Consider the following 17765-nt stretch of genomic DNA (forward strand, 5'->3'; position numbering starts at 1 on the left):
TATACACATACACACATATCTATGCAATTTTAATGACTTTTAGACATTCTATTGTTTTATATAACTTAACCATTTCCAACTTACTGGACATTAGGTCATCTCCTAGTTTTATAAACTTTTAAAAGTTATTTCCTTAGGATGTACTCCCATAAGTGGTACTTGCTCAAAAGAAAATAATGTTATGGTTCTTGCTATATATAAGCAAGTTGCTTTTTAGAAACAGTTTACAAATTATACCTACTATCAGAAATGTATCATTCTATGCTTCCCCATAGATCTGTTAACATTGATGATTTTGAATATTAAGATTTTGAAGAATAAAGTATTACTATTTTTTTTTATTAAGACAGTTGAAATGATTTTATTTTTAAATGACTTATGTGTAAAATCACTTCCAAATTTTAGGGTGATTTTAATTTAGTTTTGTTTAGTTATTTCTCAGAATTTTGTAAAATTAGCTATTTTCACATTACAGATAATTCAGGTTACTTTATTTGCTCTATTTGTCTGTTAATAAAGCAAGCAACATTAAGTAGAAACCAAATTACTATTTTAGTAAATCCTATTCTATCAACAAAGGAGTCTTTAAAGGAATAGAATGAACCACACCTTATAATACACTTTCATAGTTTTCTTATTCTATGTGTAGCATATTTCATTACTGTATAGTTCACACATAAATTTACAAAATATGAAGTTCTGTATTGCTTCTTAACTGATATTCAGTTATTAAATAAAATATAAATTAATTTTAGTGTTCTTTTGAAAAATCAACTTGTAAAATTTTAAAAACATAGGAAAACATACTGTTTTATCTTTGGAAATATACTTATTTATAATGGACCTTCAGCCTGAAAGTTTGTTGTATGAAGTATGCATTTCATTAAAAATTCGAAGCCAGTAAAGTTCAAATCTGGCTTCCCAGGCAGCGCTAGTGGTAAAGAACCTGCCTGCCAATGCAGGAGAACTAAGAGACTCGGGTTTGATCCCTGAGTTGGGAAGATCCCCTGGAAAAGGTCATGGCAACCCACTCCGGTGTTCTTGCTTGAAGAATCCCCATGGACAGAGGAGCCTGGCGGGCTACAGTCCATAGGGTTGAAAAAAGTCGGACATGACTGAAAGCTATTTAGCACACACACACACACACAAAATTCAAATCGTTTTTGTTGTTGGAGGAAGAGGGTTCACAGTGTTGCAAAAATGGGAAATGGCTCATCTCAACCATTCTCTCTTTTATTCTAACAGAATTCTAGGCAATGTGTTAGCTGAAAAACTGCACTTCCCAGACCTTTTGCATATGGGATGGTCAATCTGACATAAGATTGTTCAAACAGGCCTCTGGGAAAGCTATCATTGCCCTTCCATCTAATGATGTCTAGAGTTCTAGCAGTGATTTTGGGACCATGAGAGAAAAGCCAAGAAAATCTCAGCTCCCTAATATTGATATCAGACCCAAGTTGGGATTAATCTTTCAGCTTTAAAATATATATATTTATATATATTTCCCTTATTATAATTAAAATTATCTCTGTATTAAGAGGGTCATTTAAATATTGGTTTGACACTAATAAACTATGTTTTCTTCTTTAGCTAATATCCTCTAAGCCTTAACTATGTAGCCAGCTAACTCTGAGTGTGGAACTGTAAAATGTCTGTCTGAACAATTATTTGTTTGATTAGTGCAGTGACTTCAATTGGCTGCACAATAGATTCATATGTAAAATGTAGATTCACTAAGTCCAGGGTAATGGTTTCAAACTTTAGCTTGCATCAGAATCGCATGTGAAAAAATAAATTCGTTAATCACTGTTGAGCTTGTCTCCCAGATTTAAGAGATTCAACAGGTATGGAAAAACATGTTCCCAGGTGATGCAGGTCCAAGGACCAAACATTGAGAAACACTAGTTGAGGATAAATCTGGACACCTGTGTATTAAAATAATTTAATATGATTCAGTTCAGTTCAGTCACTCAGTCGTGTCTGACTCTTTGTGACCCCATGGACTGAAGCACACACGCTTTCCTGTCCATCACCAACTCCCAGAGCTTGCTCAAATTCATTTCTATTGAGTCAGTGATGCCATCTAACCATCTCATCCTCTGTCGTCCCCTTCTCCTGCCTTCAATCTTTCCCAGCATCAGGGTATTTTCCAATGAGTCAGTTCTTCGCATCAGGTGGCCAAAGTATTGGAGTTTCAGCTTCAGCATCAGTCCTTCCAATGAATATTTAGGACTGATTTTTGTTTAGGATTGACTGGTTAGATCTCTTTGCAGTACAAGGGACTCTCAAGAGTCTTCTCCAACACCACAGCTCAAAAGCATCAATTCTTCAGTGCTCAGCTTTCTTTATGGTCCAACTCACATCCATATATGATTACTGGAAAAACCATAGCTTTTACTAGACAGACCTCTGTCAGCAAAGTAATGTCTCTGCTTTTTAATATGCTGTCTAGGTTTGTCATAGCTTTTCTTCCAAGGAGCAAGCATTTTTTAATTTCAAGTCTGCACTCACCATCTGCAGTGATTTTGGAGCCCAAGAAAATAGAGTCTGTCACTGTTTCCATTGTTTCCCCATCTATTTGCCATGAAGCGATGGGACGGTATGCCATGATCTTCGTTTCTTGAATGTTGAGATTTAAGCCAACTTTTTCACTCTCCTCTTTCACTTTCATGAAGAGGCTCTTTAGTTCCTCTTCACTTTCTACCTCAAGGGTGGTGTCATCTGCATATTTGAGGTTACTGATATTTCTCCAGGTAATCTTGATTCTAACTTGTGCTTCATCCAGTCCAGCATTTCTCATGATGTACTCGGCATATAAATTAAATAAGCAGGGTGACAATATACAGCCTAGATGTATTCCTTTCCCAATTTGGAAACAGTCTATTGGTCCATGACCTGTTCTAACTGTTGCTTCTTGACCTCATACAGGCTTCTCAGGAGGCAAGTAAGGTGGTCTGGTATTTCCATCTCTTGAAGAATTTTCCACAGTTTCTTGTGATCCACACAGATAAAAGCTTTGATGTAGTCAATGAAGCAGTAGATGTTTTTCTGGGATTCTCTTGCTTTTTCTATGATCCAACGGATGTTGGCAATTTAATCTCTGGTTCTTCTGCCTTTTCTAAATCCAGCTTGAACATCTGGAAGTTCTTGGTTCATGTACTGTTGAAGCTTAGCTTGGCGAATTTTGAGCATTACTTTGGCAGCGTGTGAGATGAGTGCAATTGTGTGGTAGTGTGAGCATTCTTTGTCATTGCCTTTCTTTGGGATTGGAATGAAAACTGACCTTTTCCAAACCTGTGGCCTTTGCTGTGTTTTCCAAATTTGCTGGCATATTGAATGCAGCACTTTCACAGCATCATCATTTAGGATTTGAAATAGCTTAACTGGAATTCCATCACTTCCACTAGCTTTGTTTGTAGTGATGCTTCCTAAGGCCCACTTGACTTCGCATTCTAGGATGTCTGGCTCTAGGTGAGTGATCACACCATCATGGTTTTCTAGGTCATGAAGATATTTTTTTTGTATAGTTCTTCCGTGTATTCTTGCCACCTCTTCTTAATATCTTCTGCTTCTGTAAGGGCCATACCATTTCTGTCCTTTATTGTGCCCATCTTTGCATGAAATATTCCATTGGTATCTCTAATTTTCTCAAAAATATCTCTAGTCCATCCCGTTGTATTTTTCCCCTCTATCTCTTTTCATTGATCACTTAGGAAGGCTTTCTTATCTCTCCTTGCTATTCTTTGGAACTCTGCATTCAGATGGATATATGTTTCCTTTTCTCCTTTGTCTTTCTCTTCTTTTCTCAAAATCCATAGTTGAGAACTGGATCACAAAGAGTCACACACAACTGAGCAACTGAACAACAACTATGAAAAGATCACAACTGTTCCCTCAAGTGCATGCCTCCTAAGTCACTTCAGTTGTGTCTGACTCTGTGCGACCGTATGGAGTATGTCTTGCCAGGCTCCTCTATCCAAGGGGATTCTCAAGAATACTGGAGTGGGTTGCCATTCTCCAGAGGATCTTCCCAACCCAGGGATCGAATCCGAGTCTAGGTTTCCTGCACTGGCAGAAGGATTCTTTACCACTAGCACCACCTGGGAAGCCCATCCCCTTTCACCCCCTTTTATTTCTCAGCTTCAGTTTTCCAGAATAAAAGTGAGGACTTTGTGGATCTTCTCTTTGTGTGCACTTTTCTCTTGGTTTCCTTTGGTTTTTCATGGAGTATTTTTTCATGATCTGTTGGATATTTGTTTGTTTTCTTTAGGAAAATGTCAGTTCAGGCCTCTGGCCATTTTCTAATTGGGTTGTTTGTTTTTGTTGTTTTGATATTGAGTTGTATATGTTCTTTGTGTATTTTGGATGTTAAACCTTTATTGGATGCATTGTTTGCAAATATCTCCTCCCATTCACTAGGTGGCCTAATAAGGTTGTTGATAGTTTTCTTCACTGTGTAAAAGCTTTTTAGTTTGATGTAGTCCCATTTGTTTATTTTTGGTTTTGTTTCCTTTGCCTGAGGACACATATAAAACAAATGTCACCAAGACCAATGTCAGAGAATTTACTGTCTACATTTCCTTCTAGGAGTTTCGTAGCTTTAGCTCTCACATTTAAGACTTTAATCCATTTTGAATTTATTTCTGTGTATGGTGTGAGAGAATAGCACAGTTTCATACTTTCTCATGAAGCTGTCTAGTTTTTCCAACACCATTTTTGAAGAGGTCTGTCTTTTCTCCATTGCATTTTCTTGCCTCCTTTGTCATAGATTAATTGACCATATGTGTATGAGTTTATTTCAGGCTCTCTATTCTGTTCCATTGATCTATGTGTCTGTTTTCGTGCTGGCACTATACTGTTTTGATTACTGTAGCCTTTTAGTATATTTAAAAACCAGGGAGCATTATACCTCCAGATTTGTTCTTCTTCCTCAACATTGTTTTGGCCATTCAGGGTCTTTTAGGTTTCCCTACAAATTTTAGAATTATCTTAGTTCTGTGAGAAATGCCATTGGTATATTTGACAGAGATTGCATTGAATCTGTAGATTGCCACAATCTCAGAGGTCTCTTAAACTATCCTCATTTTAAAAAATTCTTTTTCCTTTTTTCTGTTCAGCTGGGGCAATTTCCACTACCCTATCTTCTAGTTCAGTGGCTGTCAAACCCATTCCTTTGTATCATCTAATCTACTGTTGGAGTCCTTCTAGTGTATTATTTATTTGTTATTGTGTTCCTCTGCTCTGTTTAGTTCTTTTTATTTCCGAACTCTTTGCTAATCTTTTCACTGCATTCATCCATTCTTGATTTATGATTATAAAGATCAATGTTCATCCATTAAGCATATTTATAATCATTCCCTTAGACTTCTTATTGTGTGTATTGCTTATCTTCATTTAGTTCTTCTGAAGTATTATTTGTTTCTTTGTTTTAAACACATTTCTGTCTCTCCTCATTTTACCTGATTTTTTGTGTTTACTTCTGATCTTAGAGAAATGGACTCATGTTGGAGAGGTTTTATGGGGCCCAAAAGCTCACTCTCTTCTGTTTACTAGAGGTGTCCCCTATGCTCCAGAGGTGCCTGCTTTATATGGGCTGTGTGGCCCCTTCTCTTGTGGTGGGACCAACTACTGTGGGCACAATGGCAAGCAGTGCCAACCTTAAGCCTATCTGGCTACCAGTGTGCTGCCTTATGTGGTAGCTGCTTGCTTGCTGGTGGGCACGGCTGGGTCTCTGCACAGCTGACATCTTGAACCAGGGGGTCTGAGGACTGACAGTGACTCACTGGTGGATGTATAAGCTTCTGGCACTGACAGGCTAGAGGAAGGACTCCAAAATGGTGCTGCCAGCATCAGCATCCTTGTGGTAGAACATACTCCCCCAAATGCTCTCACCAGCATCACTGTCCCCAGGGCAAATCCCAGTTGCCTCTTGCCTCTCTGAGATCCTCTCCAAGATCAGCAAATGGGTCTGTTAGCATCCTTTCAAATTACTGCCTTTGTGCAGGAACTTGGAGCCTGTGAGATTTTGTGTGCACCCTTTAAGAGCTGAGTCTCTTCCCTATGGCACTACAGTCCTACAGTCCTCTGGCACTTCCCTATGCATGCCCTGCTGGCTTTCAATAGCAGATATTTTGGGGTTTCATGTTCTCAGGTCAGGACTCCTGGGCTGGGGAGCTCAATATGGGACTTGGACCACTTGTTTCTTATAGAGAACTCTGCAATTGTGATTATCTTCCCATTTATGAGTGATATGTATCTACCCAGGGTCTGTGTGTATTAACACATGAGTATATCCCTCTACCTGTCTCATTGTGGTTCCTTCTTTATATGTTTAGTTGTGGAAACTCTTTTCTGCTAGTTTTCAGGTTGTTCTCATAGGAAATCGCTCTGTAAATACTTATCATTTTTGTGTGCCGATGGGAGGATGTAAGCTCAGGGTCTTTCTACTCCATCATCTTCACCACCAACCTAGAGGGCTCTTACATGGCTGTTCTACACCATTCTTCCTTAATGTTGGCATTTCCCAACATTCTTACCATCTTTCTTCAATACTCTCAAGCAAACTCTCCCTTATTATTCTCACTAATGTCAATGGTTGGCAGCCTATTTCTATACTGATAGGAACTGGGAGAAGAAATACGTGGGACAAAGCTGAAAATTTGGGCAATAAAATAGTGATAGACCCTAATTAGAATGGTACAAGTGCTTAAAATTTTAACTTAAAATTTTTAAGTTTTTAAATATTACAGATAAGGTGAAAGTCTCCCCAGGCCATCACCCCCATTCCTTGTCTCCTATCTCTTGCCCCAAAAGTAACCATTGCTAAAAATATACTGTGGGTTTATTTAAACATAAATGGTATAGTAATAAACATGTTATTCTGGAACTTGTATTTTTCAATCATGAGAATGTTTTCAGATTTTTCCATGTTAGGACATATAGTTCTTCCCAAGAAATAGCATTTAATTGCTAACTCTTGCAGCAGAATATATAAGAAGTCACAACCCACTCCAGTATTCTTGCCTGGGAGATTCCATGGACAAAGTGACCTGGAGGGCTACAGTCCTTGGGATCACAAAGAGTTGGGCACAACTTACCAACTAAGCATGATGTAAAAGAAGTCATGCCTTGGACATCTTGAAGAGCCTGAACTTTGGTGAGGGTCTGTGTGAAGTTTGTTAGAGTGATAATTCATTGTCTTTCTGATTTTTAAACATACTGAGTATTCCCTGTGAATCTGAGGGTAGCTGTTTTAGACTGGGCTACATGTAAACAATGGTCCTAGCATACCACATACAAATTGATGATAGTGAGAGCCAGCACTTAATATTGAACACCTGAAGAGAATGATTGACTTATTGAATTAAAAAAACCTTATATGCTACCTCTCCTTGTTCTCTGATGGTTGGATTCCTCATACACACGTTATCAATATAGAATGCTCAATTACAAATTTGACTACCATGAATGGGTAGTTGAAATTGTGTATCTTTTCCTTAAGGACTAAGATGATATCTAACAATAAGTTTTGTGAAAATTTCTAAATCTGTGGTTGGTTATGAGGATTCAGAGGCAAGGAACCAACAGTGTGGCTATTAACTGCACAGTTCACCATATCGATGGTAGAAGGAGTGAGTGTAATAAAGATGGCTTGTCTGGACAAGGAATTTTTGTTCATGGAAGACTCAACTGATGTTTAGGAGGTTTCCAGAAGTTTATAAGTCCAGAAAGTCCTTTGTGAATACGTGATAACAGGAAACCAAAGATATTTAGGTATTAACAAATATATAATAATAAATAAATAAATAAATAAAATATAATAATAACTTAGGACAATACATTTTCTGGACTTCATTTCTCTAATCTGTGTAATGAGGGTGCTGTAGTAGAAACTCTCCAAGGCTGCTTTAATGGAAAAACTTTAGTTTCTAAAGAACCTGTTGGACAAAATGTTCTTAGGCTCTTTTCTCACATATGAGGATTGTAGGTAGAAAATGTTATGATTATATTCAGAAGAAATATAGTATTTTGGTAAATCCATTATCAAACTATCAAAATTAAATTCCTGAAACCCCACAGCTAGCATGAGTCATTAACAACTTTAGATTAACTTCTTCTAAGTTTCATGATGGGCAGTGCATCTGCGCTGATTTAATGGAAATTGTATTGAATCTAAAATTTAGAACACTGGAATTTAATCTTCATTATACAAGTCACTAAGTTACTATATCAAGCAACTTATTTAATATCTCTGAATCTCAGCTTATGCATACAAAACAGACATTACAAAAAATACATATCTAAAGAACACTACATTAAAATCTAAATAAAATATGAAAGTACTTTATACATGCTAGTTTTAGTATAATTTAAATAAATCAGATAAAGTCTATAATTGTGCTATGCAGCACTACTATGATTATTATGATATAATAAATGGAAACCAACTTAAATATCTTGTGAAAAGTTCTTTAATTCTTCTGAATTCTCATAATACTTATTTATAACCTGCCTGTAGGACTACTGGATATTAATTAACATTTTAGTAAATAGTTAATGAATACCTACAATGTACCATGAAATATACCAAGTGATTAGGGAAAGCAATTAATTTCATCAATTAAGAAAAGGTTTCCAAAAAAAGGTAGCAGTTGAGAAAGCCTTAAAGGAAGGGGAGAAGTTCCATGGGGAATGTGGTGGTGGGGAAGTTTGAAATACTGGAAACAGCAAATTTTTTTTAAAAAATTATTTATTTACTTATTTGGCTGCTCTGGGTCTTAGTTGAAGCATGTGGGATCTAGTTCCCTGACCAAAAATCCGGATCGAACCTAACCCTAACCCTGCATTGGGAGGGAGGAGTCTCAGCCACTGGACCACCAGGGAAGTCCTTGGTAACAGCAAATGTTTTAACTCATAAATTTTAAGTCCTTGAAGGCAGTGACTATATGTGATAATAATCTTTGTGTTGGTCCTACCGTTTTAACGACCTTCACTTCATGCCCCTCACAAAACTTGTAGCCTGTTATCTTTAATAAATGAATTGTATAACTGAGTGGATGGCATGCCATGCCTCTGAGGAGATTCTCTAACTTTAGCCTGTGCAACAGGCTTGAGGGCCTCGAGGGCTCGTTGTAACACAGATAGTTGGGCATCACTCTCCGAGTTTGGGATTCCCTAGGTCTGAGACAGAAGGGTGAGAATTTGCCTTTCTGTAAAGGTGATGTGAGATTTCCCAGGTGATGCTAATGGATCCAGGATCTTTGAAAACCACTGCTTTAGAGTAATTTATATTTACACTGCTAACATTCTTGTTTTTCTCTAAGCATCCAGAAAACTTATAATTCTTGTCAAACTAAGAATCCTGAAGAAGTCTCATCCGATTTTGAGGGCAATCAAAATGTTTGGGTATGAATCTTACTCATTTTTGCACAACCTGTAGCCTATTACAATGACGTTTAGCAAATACAAGGGTTCAAAAATATTGAATATTGATTGAATATTGAATTGACTGAATATTGATTGAATTGATTGCAATATTGAATATTGCATTGAATATTTATTGAAATCAAATAACTGTGCAGTAAATATTAAGTTCCTTATTTAATCACCCCTTAGTAAAAAAAAAAAAAGGAATGGATAATTACCATTCCTGAATTAGAAATATGTATACCAGTATCCCCGCCTGGAGAATCCCACGGACAGAGAAGCCTGGCTGGCCACAGTCCATAGGGTCACATAATCTTTGTGTTGGTCCTACTTAAGTGACACGACTTAAGTGACTTAGCACGGCACATAGAAAGGGTTGTTAAAGAAAAATTAAATTCGGTTCCTCAAGTCCATCAGTAATTTTCCCTCCTGTTTTGCCTTAGATATTCGCAAGTGCAACGCACCAGAAGCCTGGTGTTGACTTGAGTATGGATTAACAGAAACATCAAACACGGTTCTTGGGACAATCAAAGCTAGTCTGATCAGGTTCAGCCAGGTTCAGAAAACAATCTTCCCTCCTGCCTCGCGTTGGGGCCAATGCTGCCTCCTGCTGAGCCGAATTTACTCTGGCTGGAGCTGAGCCCAGGCATCCCGACTACCACAGGACCTTCATTGTTGCCCACGCAAAGCTCGAGACTTCCCGCCAAACGCGCGAGTGTACGTCTCTCGGTGCCCCAGGCGCAGGCAGGACTGCGCATGTGCGGGACCAGCGGCCGCCAGTACCCCGTTTCCACGGACCGCGAGCTATGGCGGAGACGGAAGCGACCCTGCTGCGCCAGTTTCCGCTCTTTCTGCCCCAGAACCGGGAGAAAACCGTGTATGAAGGCTTCATTTCGGCTCAGGTACTCGCCCGGCTGATGCTCTCTCGCTCGGAGAGCTTTCCTTTGGCTGCGCAGCCCGGGACCTGGAAGTCTGTGACCTGAGGGGTTAGGGGAATCGGAGTTGCGGTTTTTGAGAAGGGTGGCCCGCGAGGGCTCCTTGGAGAGTAGAAGTCTGAGAATTGTGGGCTGTTGCTGGAAACCCGTTCCTCGCCGCCGTTTGCACGCCTGGGCCGGGGTGGCCGCCGGCAGGAGGCGCCAGGAGGTTCGCGCGCGCGACGAGAGTGGGGCGGCGGGGGAGGGGAACCGGGTGCGGGCCACGCCCCTCGTCCCCGCCCCTCTCTGCCTGGCTCCTAAGTTCGCGTCGGTCACACGTTTCAAGTTTTGAAAAAATTGGTCAGTTTTTGCTTGCCGCGATGCTTAACGTTCCCCCACCCCCGCGAAGGTTGGAGGCCATTCAGAGGGGTGTCTGCGCTCCCTCATTATATTCGTATTTCCTGCAGAAAGAACATTTTTGAGGAGAACCTCCTTTTGGCTCTCTGCCAAGTCCAGTGTACCAGAGCACATCCAGTTGCGGTATTTTGTAGGAGCTCACGACAACCGAATTATCTTTGCCGATTCCAAGTGGCTTCTCTTGTGGAGTTTATTACACATAGTAAACACGTGTAGGGCTTTGAAGTTTACAAAGCGCTTTCCAACTACTGTATCTCGCCTAATCCTCAGCCTTTTGAAGCAGAAATTTTTTAAAAAAATTCTCGTGTTATAGTTGAGTAAATCACGGCATGGGGAATTGGGGGGGATTAAGTTACTTGTCCTTGATCGCAACAGACTCCTTTAAACTCAGAATACCTAATTCCACTCGTGGGTTTTCCTCCTCTACCAAGCTACCTTAGGTTAGAATTCTGAGTATAGACTTTGCTTTCTGGACAAATTCAACATTTTGCCCTCTACTCAACCAGCGCACATATTTTTTGAATATAGGAGCCATGTTCTAGGAATTACCACCTGTTTTGAAGTTTCCTCAAAACACCATCAAGAATATTGAGTGAATTATTTAAATTCACATGCTAAATGAAAATTTTACCTATCCCTAAGAATATTAGCAGTAGAACTAATCCTAAATACACGGGTTAAGAAAAGATTATAGACCATACACTTGAACTTCATTTGTTTTCAAATTCATTGTGACCATCACAGAAAGTAGATTTCATCCCGAAAAGTTAAATTTCGTTGTTACTTCTGGAATAAAGTTAATCCACCTTTTCCTTCCCCAGTTGGAAGTATTGGTCTTGAACTACCTAGTTGAAAACTTTCACAACCTTTAGAAAAGTTGAAGAGATATTGCTTGTATCTGCTGAAGCTTCTTAGAAAACATGTAGCCATCAGTAGTCAGATTAGATGAAATTTTATTAGGCTCTTTGCTTATAGCTACAGTTTTCATTTTACTTGGCTTAAGCAGCTTGCTGAAATCCTAACTTGAAGAGCTTAGTTAACATTGTTTTCTTTTGGTGGAGCTCGTTTTCTCTAAAAATGTTGGTCTTGTATGTAATTTCAAATTTACAGAAAAATAGCAAGGATGTAGGAAAAATTTGTGTATACATTTGAGGAGAGTCACCATTTTCTATTTGCCTCATTTGATTTATTGTAAGTCTGTGTGTGTGGGTGGGTGTGTACACACATTGTTTCCCTGAACAGTTTGAGATTAAGTTGCAGACACCCTGCTCCTTTATTCCTGAATACTTAAGTGTGTATTTTGTGACAACAAGGACACACCCATAACATAGCCTCAGTACCATTATCAAAATCAGGAAATTTAATCATCATATAATACCATTATCTAATCTGAAGTCCAAATTCAGATTTTGTTACTGTTGCCAGTTATGTTTTTTATACCTCTTCCCGGCCCCTAACCATCTGATGTAAAATGTCACATTACATTTAGTTGTGCTGTCTCTTTAATCTGGAGTAGTTCTTAGTCTTCCTTTGTTTTTCATGAACTTGACATTTTTGGGGTACAGGCTGGTCATTAGGTAGAATGTCCCTCAATTTAGATTTGACTCTTTCCTCATCGTTAAATTCAGGTTATGCAGTTCTGACACATATGCCACAGAAAGAACATCGTGTCCTTTTTAGGGCATGGGATGTCAGCAGGTCTCATTATTGATGATGTTATCTCTGATCACAGGTTTAAGGTGGCATCTGCCAGATTTTCCTCTTGTAATTGTTAAGGACTTAGAGGAAGCTACTCTGAGACATCAAACTCTTTTCCTCCCCCCCACCTCCATTGTAGCAGCCATTGACTCGTGTTCCAGTCAGTTAATTGATGTTTCCCAATGATGATTTTCTTTCTTCAATATTTATTAATTGGCATCCTGTGATAGAGTGACTTTCCCTTTACCATTTATTTATATCAGGCTTATGGATTTTAAAAGTAATTTATCTAATGGATTATAATCCTTTCTTTCCTATTTGATGTTTAAATTATCCCATATTTGGCCAGTGAGAGAATATTTTTCTTGATGTGTTTTTAACGATTTGCATTTTTCTCTCATTACCGTTTTAAAGGTATCCTGTAGTTGGTGACATGTATATTTTATTTTTTAGAACTTAATTTTAATTTGTAGTTCCCCTGCACCCAGGAGTTATTTAATAGAAGATCTAAAAATTTTCTCATGGAATGTCTTTTTTTCATTTTAATTTGTTATTTCTGGTTTTATTGCACTGGGAATAAATGGTGATGTTTGTAAAAATAAAATTTTATTTATTTGTGGGTGATCTGTTTGTGATTAAAAGATGTTTTCTCTGTTATCAGTTTCTTTATCTCCCCTTGAGTAAGCTTTGGTAGTTTGTTTCCTTTGAGGATTTTCATCTAGATTTTTGAATTTATTGTTTAAAAGTTTATGATATTCTCTTATTATCCTTTTAATGGCTTTGGGATCTGTAATGATGCTCCCTATTTTGGTTGCCTTTTGCTGTATATGACTGTTCCACACCTTAGGGCCTTAAAACAACAGACATTAAATTATCTCACCTTTTCTGTGGATCAGGAATTTGGATGTGACTCAGCTGGATGATCTTGGATCAGTGCTTCCCCTGAGATTGCAGTGAAGATGTTGGCCAGGATGTCTGTTACCTAAAGACTTTACTAGAGCTAGAAAATTTTGCTGCCAAGATTGCTTATTCACACAGCTATAGATTAGAGGCCTCGATTTTTTACTGCTATTGGTAGAGGCCTCAGTTCCTCACCATGTGGACCTCTCATAGTGTTGTTTGACTGTCATCACAACAGGGCAGCTGTCTTCCCCCTGAGTGACTGATAAAACAGAGAAGTTAAGCAGAAAGCTGCACCGTGCTTTTTCTCTCCCAGCCTCTAAACTTACACATTTACTTCTGTTTTATTCTGTTTGTTAGAAGCAAAGTCTCAAATCTGATACATATTCAAAAGGAGATGAGGCACCAACGCTTTAAGGTAGAAGTGGCAAAGAAATTATGAATATACTATATAGATAGCTCTCATGCCCATTCCTGACATTGGTATTTTGTGTGTCTCTCTCTTCTTTTTCCTGATGGATTTGGATAGAGACCTATAAGTCTTACAAATCTCTACAGAGAACCTACTTTGATTTTTGACTTTTCTCTGGTATTTTCTGTTTCTGTATCATTAATTCCTGATCTTAAATTTCCTAATTTATTTAGGTGGAAGATTAGGTCATGGATAATGAGACCTTTTTATTTATAGTGTAGATACAGTATTCTTTATATGATATGAATTCTTTTAAATTTATTGGATCTCATTTTATGGTGTAGAATATGGTCTATTTTGGTAAATGTTCTGTGTATACTTGGAAAGAATGTATATTATGTTGCTGTTGGGTAGAATGTTCTATAAATGTCAGATCAGATTGGTTCATAATGCTATTCACGTTTTGTATGTCCTTATTGAGTTTCTGTAGCTGTTCAGTTAATGAAAGGGGGTGTTGAAATTTCCAACTACATTCAGTTCAGTTCAGTTGCGTGATCTTGTCTGACTCTTTGTGACCCCATGAACCGCAGCATGCCAGGTTGCCCTGTCCATCACCAACTCCCGGAGTTTACACAAACCCATGTCCATTGAGTCGGTGATGCCATCCAACCATCTCATCCTCTGTTGTCCCCTTCTCCTCCTGCCCCCAATCTTTACCAGCATCAGGGTCTTTTCAAATGAGTCAGCTCTTTGCATCAGGTGGCCAAAGGAGTTTCAGCTTCAACATCAGTCCTTCCAGTGAACACCCAGGACTGATCTCCTTTAGGATGGACTGGTTGGATCTCCTTGCAGTCCAAGGGACTCTCAAGAGTCTTCTCCAACACCACAGTTCAAAAGCATCAATTCTTCGGCACTCAGCTTTCTTTATAGTCCAACTCTCACATCCATACATGACTACTGAAAAAACCATAGCCTTGACTAGACGGACCTTTGTTGACAAAATAATGTCTCTGCTTTTTAATATGCTGTCTAGGTTAGTCATAACTTTCCTTCCAAGGAGCAAGCGTCTTTTAATTTCATGGCTGCAATCACCATCTGCAGTGATTTTGGAGGCCAAAAAGATAAAGTCTGACACTGTTTCCACTGTTTCCCCATCTATTTGCCATGAAGTGATGGGACTGGATGCTGTGATCTTAGTTTTGTGAGTGTTGAGCTTTAAGCCAACTTTTTCACTCTCCTCTTTCACTTTCATCAAGAGTCTCTTTAGTTCTTCTTCACTTTCTGCCATAAGGGTGGTGTCATCTGCATATTTGAGGTTATTGATATTTCTCCCGAAAATCTTGATTCCAGGTTGTGCTTCATCCAGCCCCGCATTTCTCATGATGTAGTCTGCATATAAGTTAAATCTGAAAGTTCATGGTTCACATATTGCTGAAGCCTGGCTTGGAGAATTTTGAGCATTACTTTGGTAGCGTGTGAGGTGAGTGCAATTGTGCAGTAGTTTGAGCATTCTTTGGCATTGCCTTTCTTTGAGATTGGAATGAAAACTGACCTTTTCCAGGCCTGTGGCCACTACTGAGTTTTTCAAATTTGCTGGCATATTGAGTGCAGCCCTTTCACAGCATCATCTTTTAGAATTTGAAATAGCTCAACTGGAATTCCATGACCTCCACTAGCTTTGTTTGTAGTGATGCTTTCTAAGGCCCACTTGACTTCACATTCCAGGATGTGTGGCTCTAGGTGAGTGATCACACCATCATGGTTATCTGGGTCATGAAGATTTTTTCTGTATAGTTCTTCTGTGTATTCTTGCCACCTCTTCTTGATATCTTCTGCTTCTGTTAGGTCCATACCGTTTCTGTCATTAATTGAGCCCATTTTTGCATGAAATGTTCCCTTGATAGTTCTAATTTTCTTGAAGAGATCTCCAGTCCTTCCCATTCTATTGTTTTCCTCTGTTTCTTTGCATTGATCTCTGAGGAAGGCTTTCTTATCTCTCCTTGCTATTCTTTGGAACTCTGCTTTCAAATGGGTATATCTTTCGTTTTCTCCTTTGGTTTTTGCTTTTCTTCTTTTCACAGCTATTTGAAGGCCTCCTCAGACAGCTATTTTGCTTTTTTGCATTTCTTTTTCTTGTGGATGGTCTTGATCTGTGCCTCCTGTACAATGTCACGAACTCTGTTGGTAGTTCATCAGGCACTCTGTCCATCAGATCTAGTCTCTTAAATCTATTTGTCACTTCCACTGTATAATCATAAGGGATTTGATTTAGGTCATAACTGAATGGGCAAGTGGTTTTCCCCACTTTCTTCAGTTTAAGTCTGAATTTGGCAATAAGGAGTTCATGATCTGAGCCACAGTCAGCTCCTGGTCTTGTTTTTGGTGACTGTATAGAGCTTCTCTGGAGAAGGAAATGGCAACCCACTCCAGTACTCTTGCCTGGAAAATCCTGTGGATAGAGGAGCCTGGTAGGCTGCAGTCCATGGGTTCGCTAAGGGTCGGACATGACTGAGCGACTTCACTTTCACTTTTCACTTTCATGAATTGGAGACGGAAATGGCAACCCACTCCAGTGTTCTTGCCTGGAGAATCCCAGGGACAGCGGAGCCTGGTGGGCTGCCGTCTGTGGGGTCGCACAGAGTCGGACACGACTGAAGTGACTTAGCAGTAGCTATTTTAAATTAATAGACTTATTTTTTAAGAACAGTTTAGATTTATAGAAAAATTGAGCAAGTGGTAAAAGGAGTTCCTATGTACCATCTCCTTCCCTGCGCAGTTTTTCCAGTTATTAACATCTTACATTAGTACGATATAATTATTACAATTAATGAACCAATATTGGTACATTATTATTAACACATGAGAAGGAAATGGCAACCCACTCCACTATTCTTGCCTAGAGAATTCCATGGACAAAGGAAACTGGTGGGCTGCAGTCAGTGGGGTATCAGAGAGTCAGACACAACTGAGTGACTTAGCACGCATGCATTATTAACTTGGGTCTATTTGTTGTTGTTCAGTCGCTAAATCGTGTCTGTCTGTTTGTGACCCCATGGACTGCAGCATGTCAGGCTTTATTATCCTAACTCAGGCCCATACTTTATTCATACTTCCTTTGTTTTTACTTATTTGTTTTCTGTTCTGGGTGCCAAGATGCCATGTTATTTTGTCTCTTTAGGCTTCTCTTCAGTTCAGTTCAGTCGCTCAGTCGTGTTCCGACTCTTTGTGACCCCATGGACTGCAGCAAGCCAGGTTTCCCTGTCCATCACCAACTCCCGGAGCATGCTCAAACTTATGTCCATCGAGTTGGTGATGCCATCCAACCATCTCATCCTCTGTCGTCCCCTTCTCCTCCTGCCTTCAATCTTTCCCAGCATCAAGATCTTTTCCAGTGAGTCAGTTCTTCACATCAGGTGGCCAAAGGATTGGAGTTTCAGCTTCAGCATCAGTTCTTCCAATGAATATTCAGGACTGATTTCCTTTAGGATGGACTGGTTGGATCTCCTTGCAGTCCAAGGGACTCTCAAGAGTCTTCTCCAACACCACAGTTCAAAAGCATCAATTCTTCGGCACTCAGCTTTCTATATAGTCCAACTCTCACATTCACACATGACTACTGGAAAAACCATAGCTTTCACTAGATGGACCTTTGTTGGCAAAGTAATGTCCCTGCCTTTTAATATGCTGTCTAGGTTGGTCATAGCTTTTCTTCCAGGAGCAGGTGTCTTTTAATTTCAGGGCTGCAGTCACCAAGTGCAGTGATTTTGGAGCCCCCCAAAATAAAATCTCTCACTGTTTCCATTGTTTTCCCATTTATTTGCCATGAAGGCTTCTCTGAGCTGTGATAATTTCTTAGACCTTCCTTGGCTTTGATGACTCTGACTCCTTTATGATTATGAAATGACCCTTTTAATTGAGGAATTCTAGTCAAGTTTATTGTAGGACACTGCTCTATACGAGGATTTGCCTTTTTTCTTATGGTTAGGCTTTATGGGTTT

At 39.2% G+C, this 17765-nt stretch overlaps 1 protein-coding gene across 11 annotated transcripts in view; it reads left to right on the forward strand.

The window, feature by feature from the left end:
- The first annotated feature begins 10178 nt into the window (after positions 1–10178).
- FANCL (FA complementation group L) overlaps positions 10179–17765 on the forward strand; it is an 84527-nt gene continuing 76940 nt past the window's right edge. For 9 of the 11 annotated variants that reach the window (XM_081589465.1, XM_081589457.1, XM_081589464.1 and 6 more), the window contains exon 1: positions 10179–10328. Coding sequence is in view for 8 of the 11 variants with exons in the window: in XM_081589457.1 (XP_081445583.1) it covers positions 10233–10328 (96 nt within the window). In the remaining 3 variants the exon portion in view is untranslated. Of the gene's footprint in view, positions 10329–10498; positions 10701–17765 lie in introns of those variants that run through there. The other 2 variants (XM_081589467.1, XM_081589466.1) reach the window with 2 other exon arrangements.

This window comes from Giraffa tippelskirchi, chromosome 4, assembly GCF_054371585.1.
Source record: "Giraffa tippelskirchi isolate mGirTip1 chromosome 4, T2T-mGirTip1v1.2.pri, whole genome shotgun sequence".
Classification (NCBI taxonomy): Eukaryota; Metazoa; Chordata; class Mammalia; order Artiodactyla; family Giraffidae; genus Giraffa; species Giraffa tippelskirchi.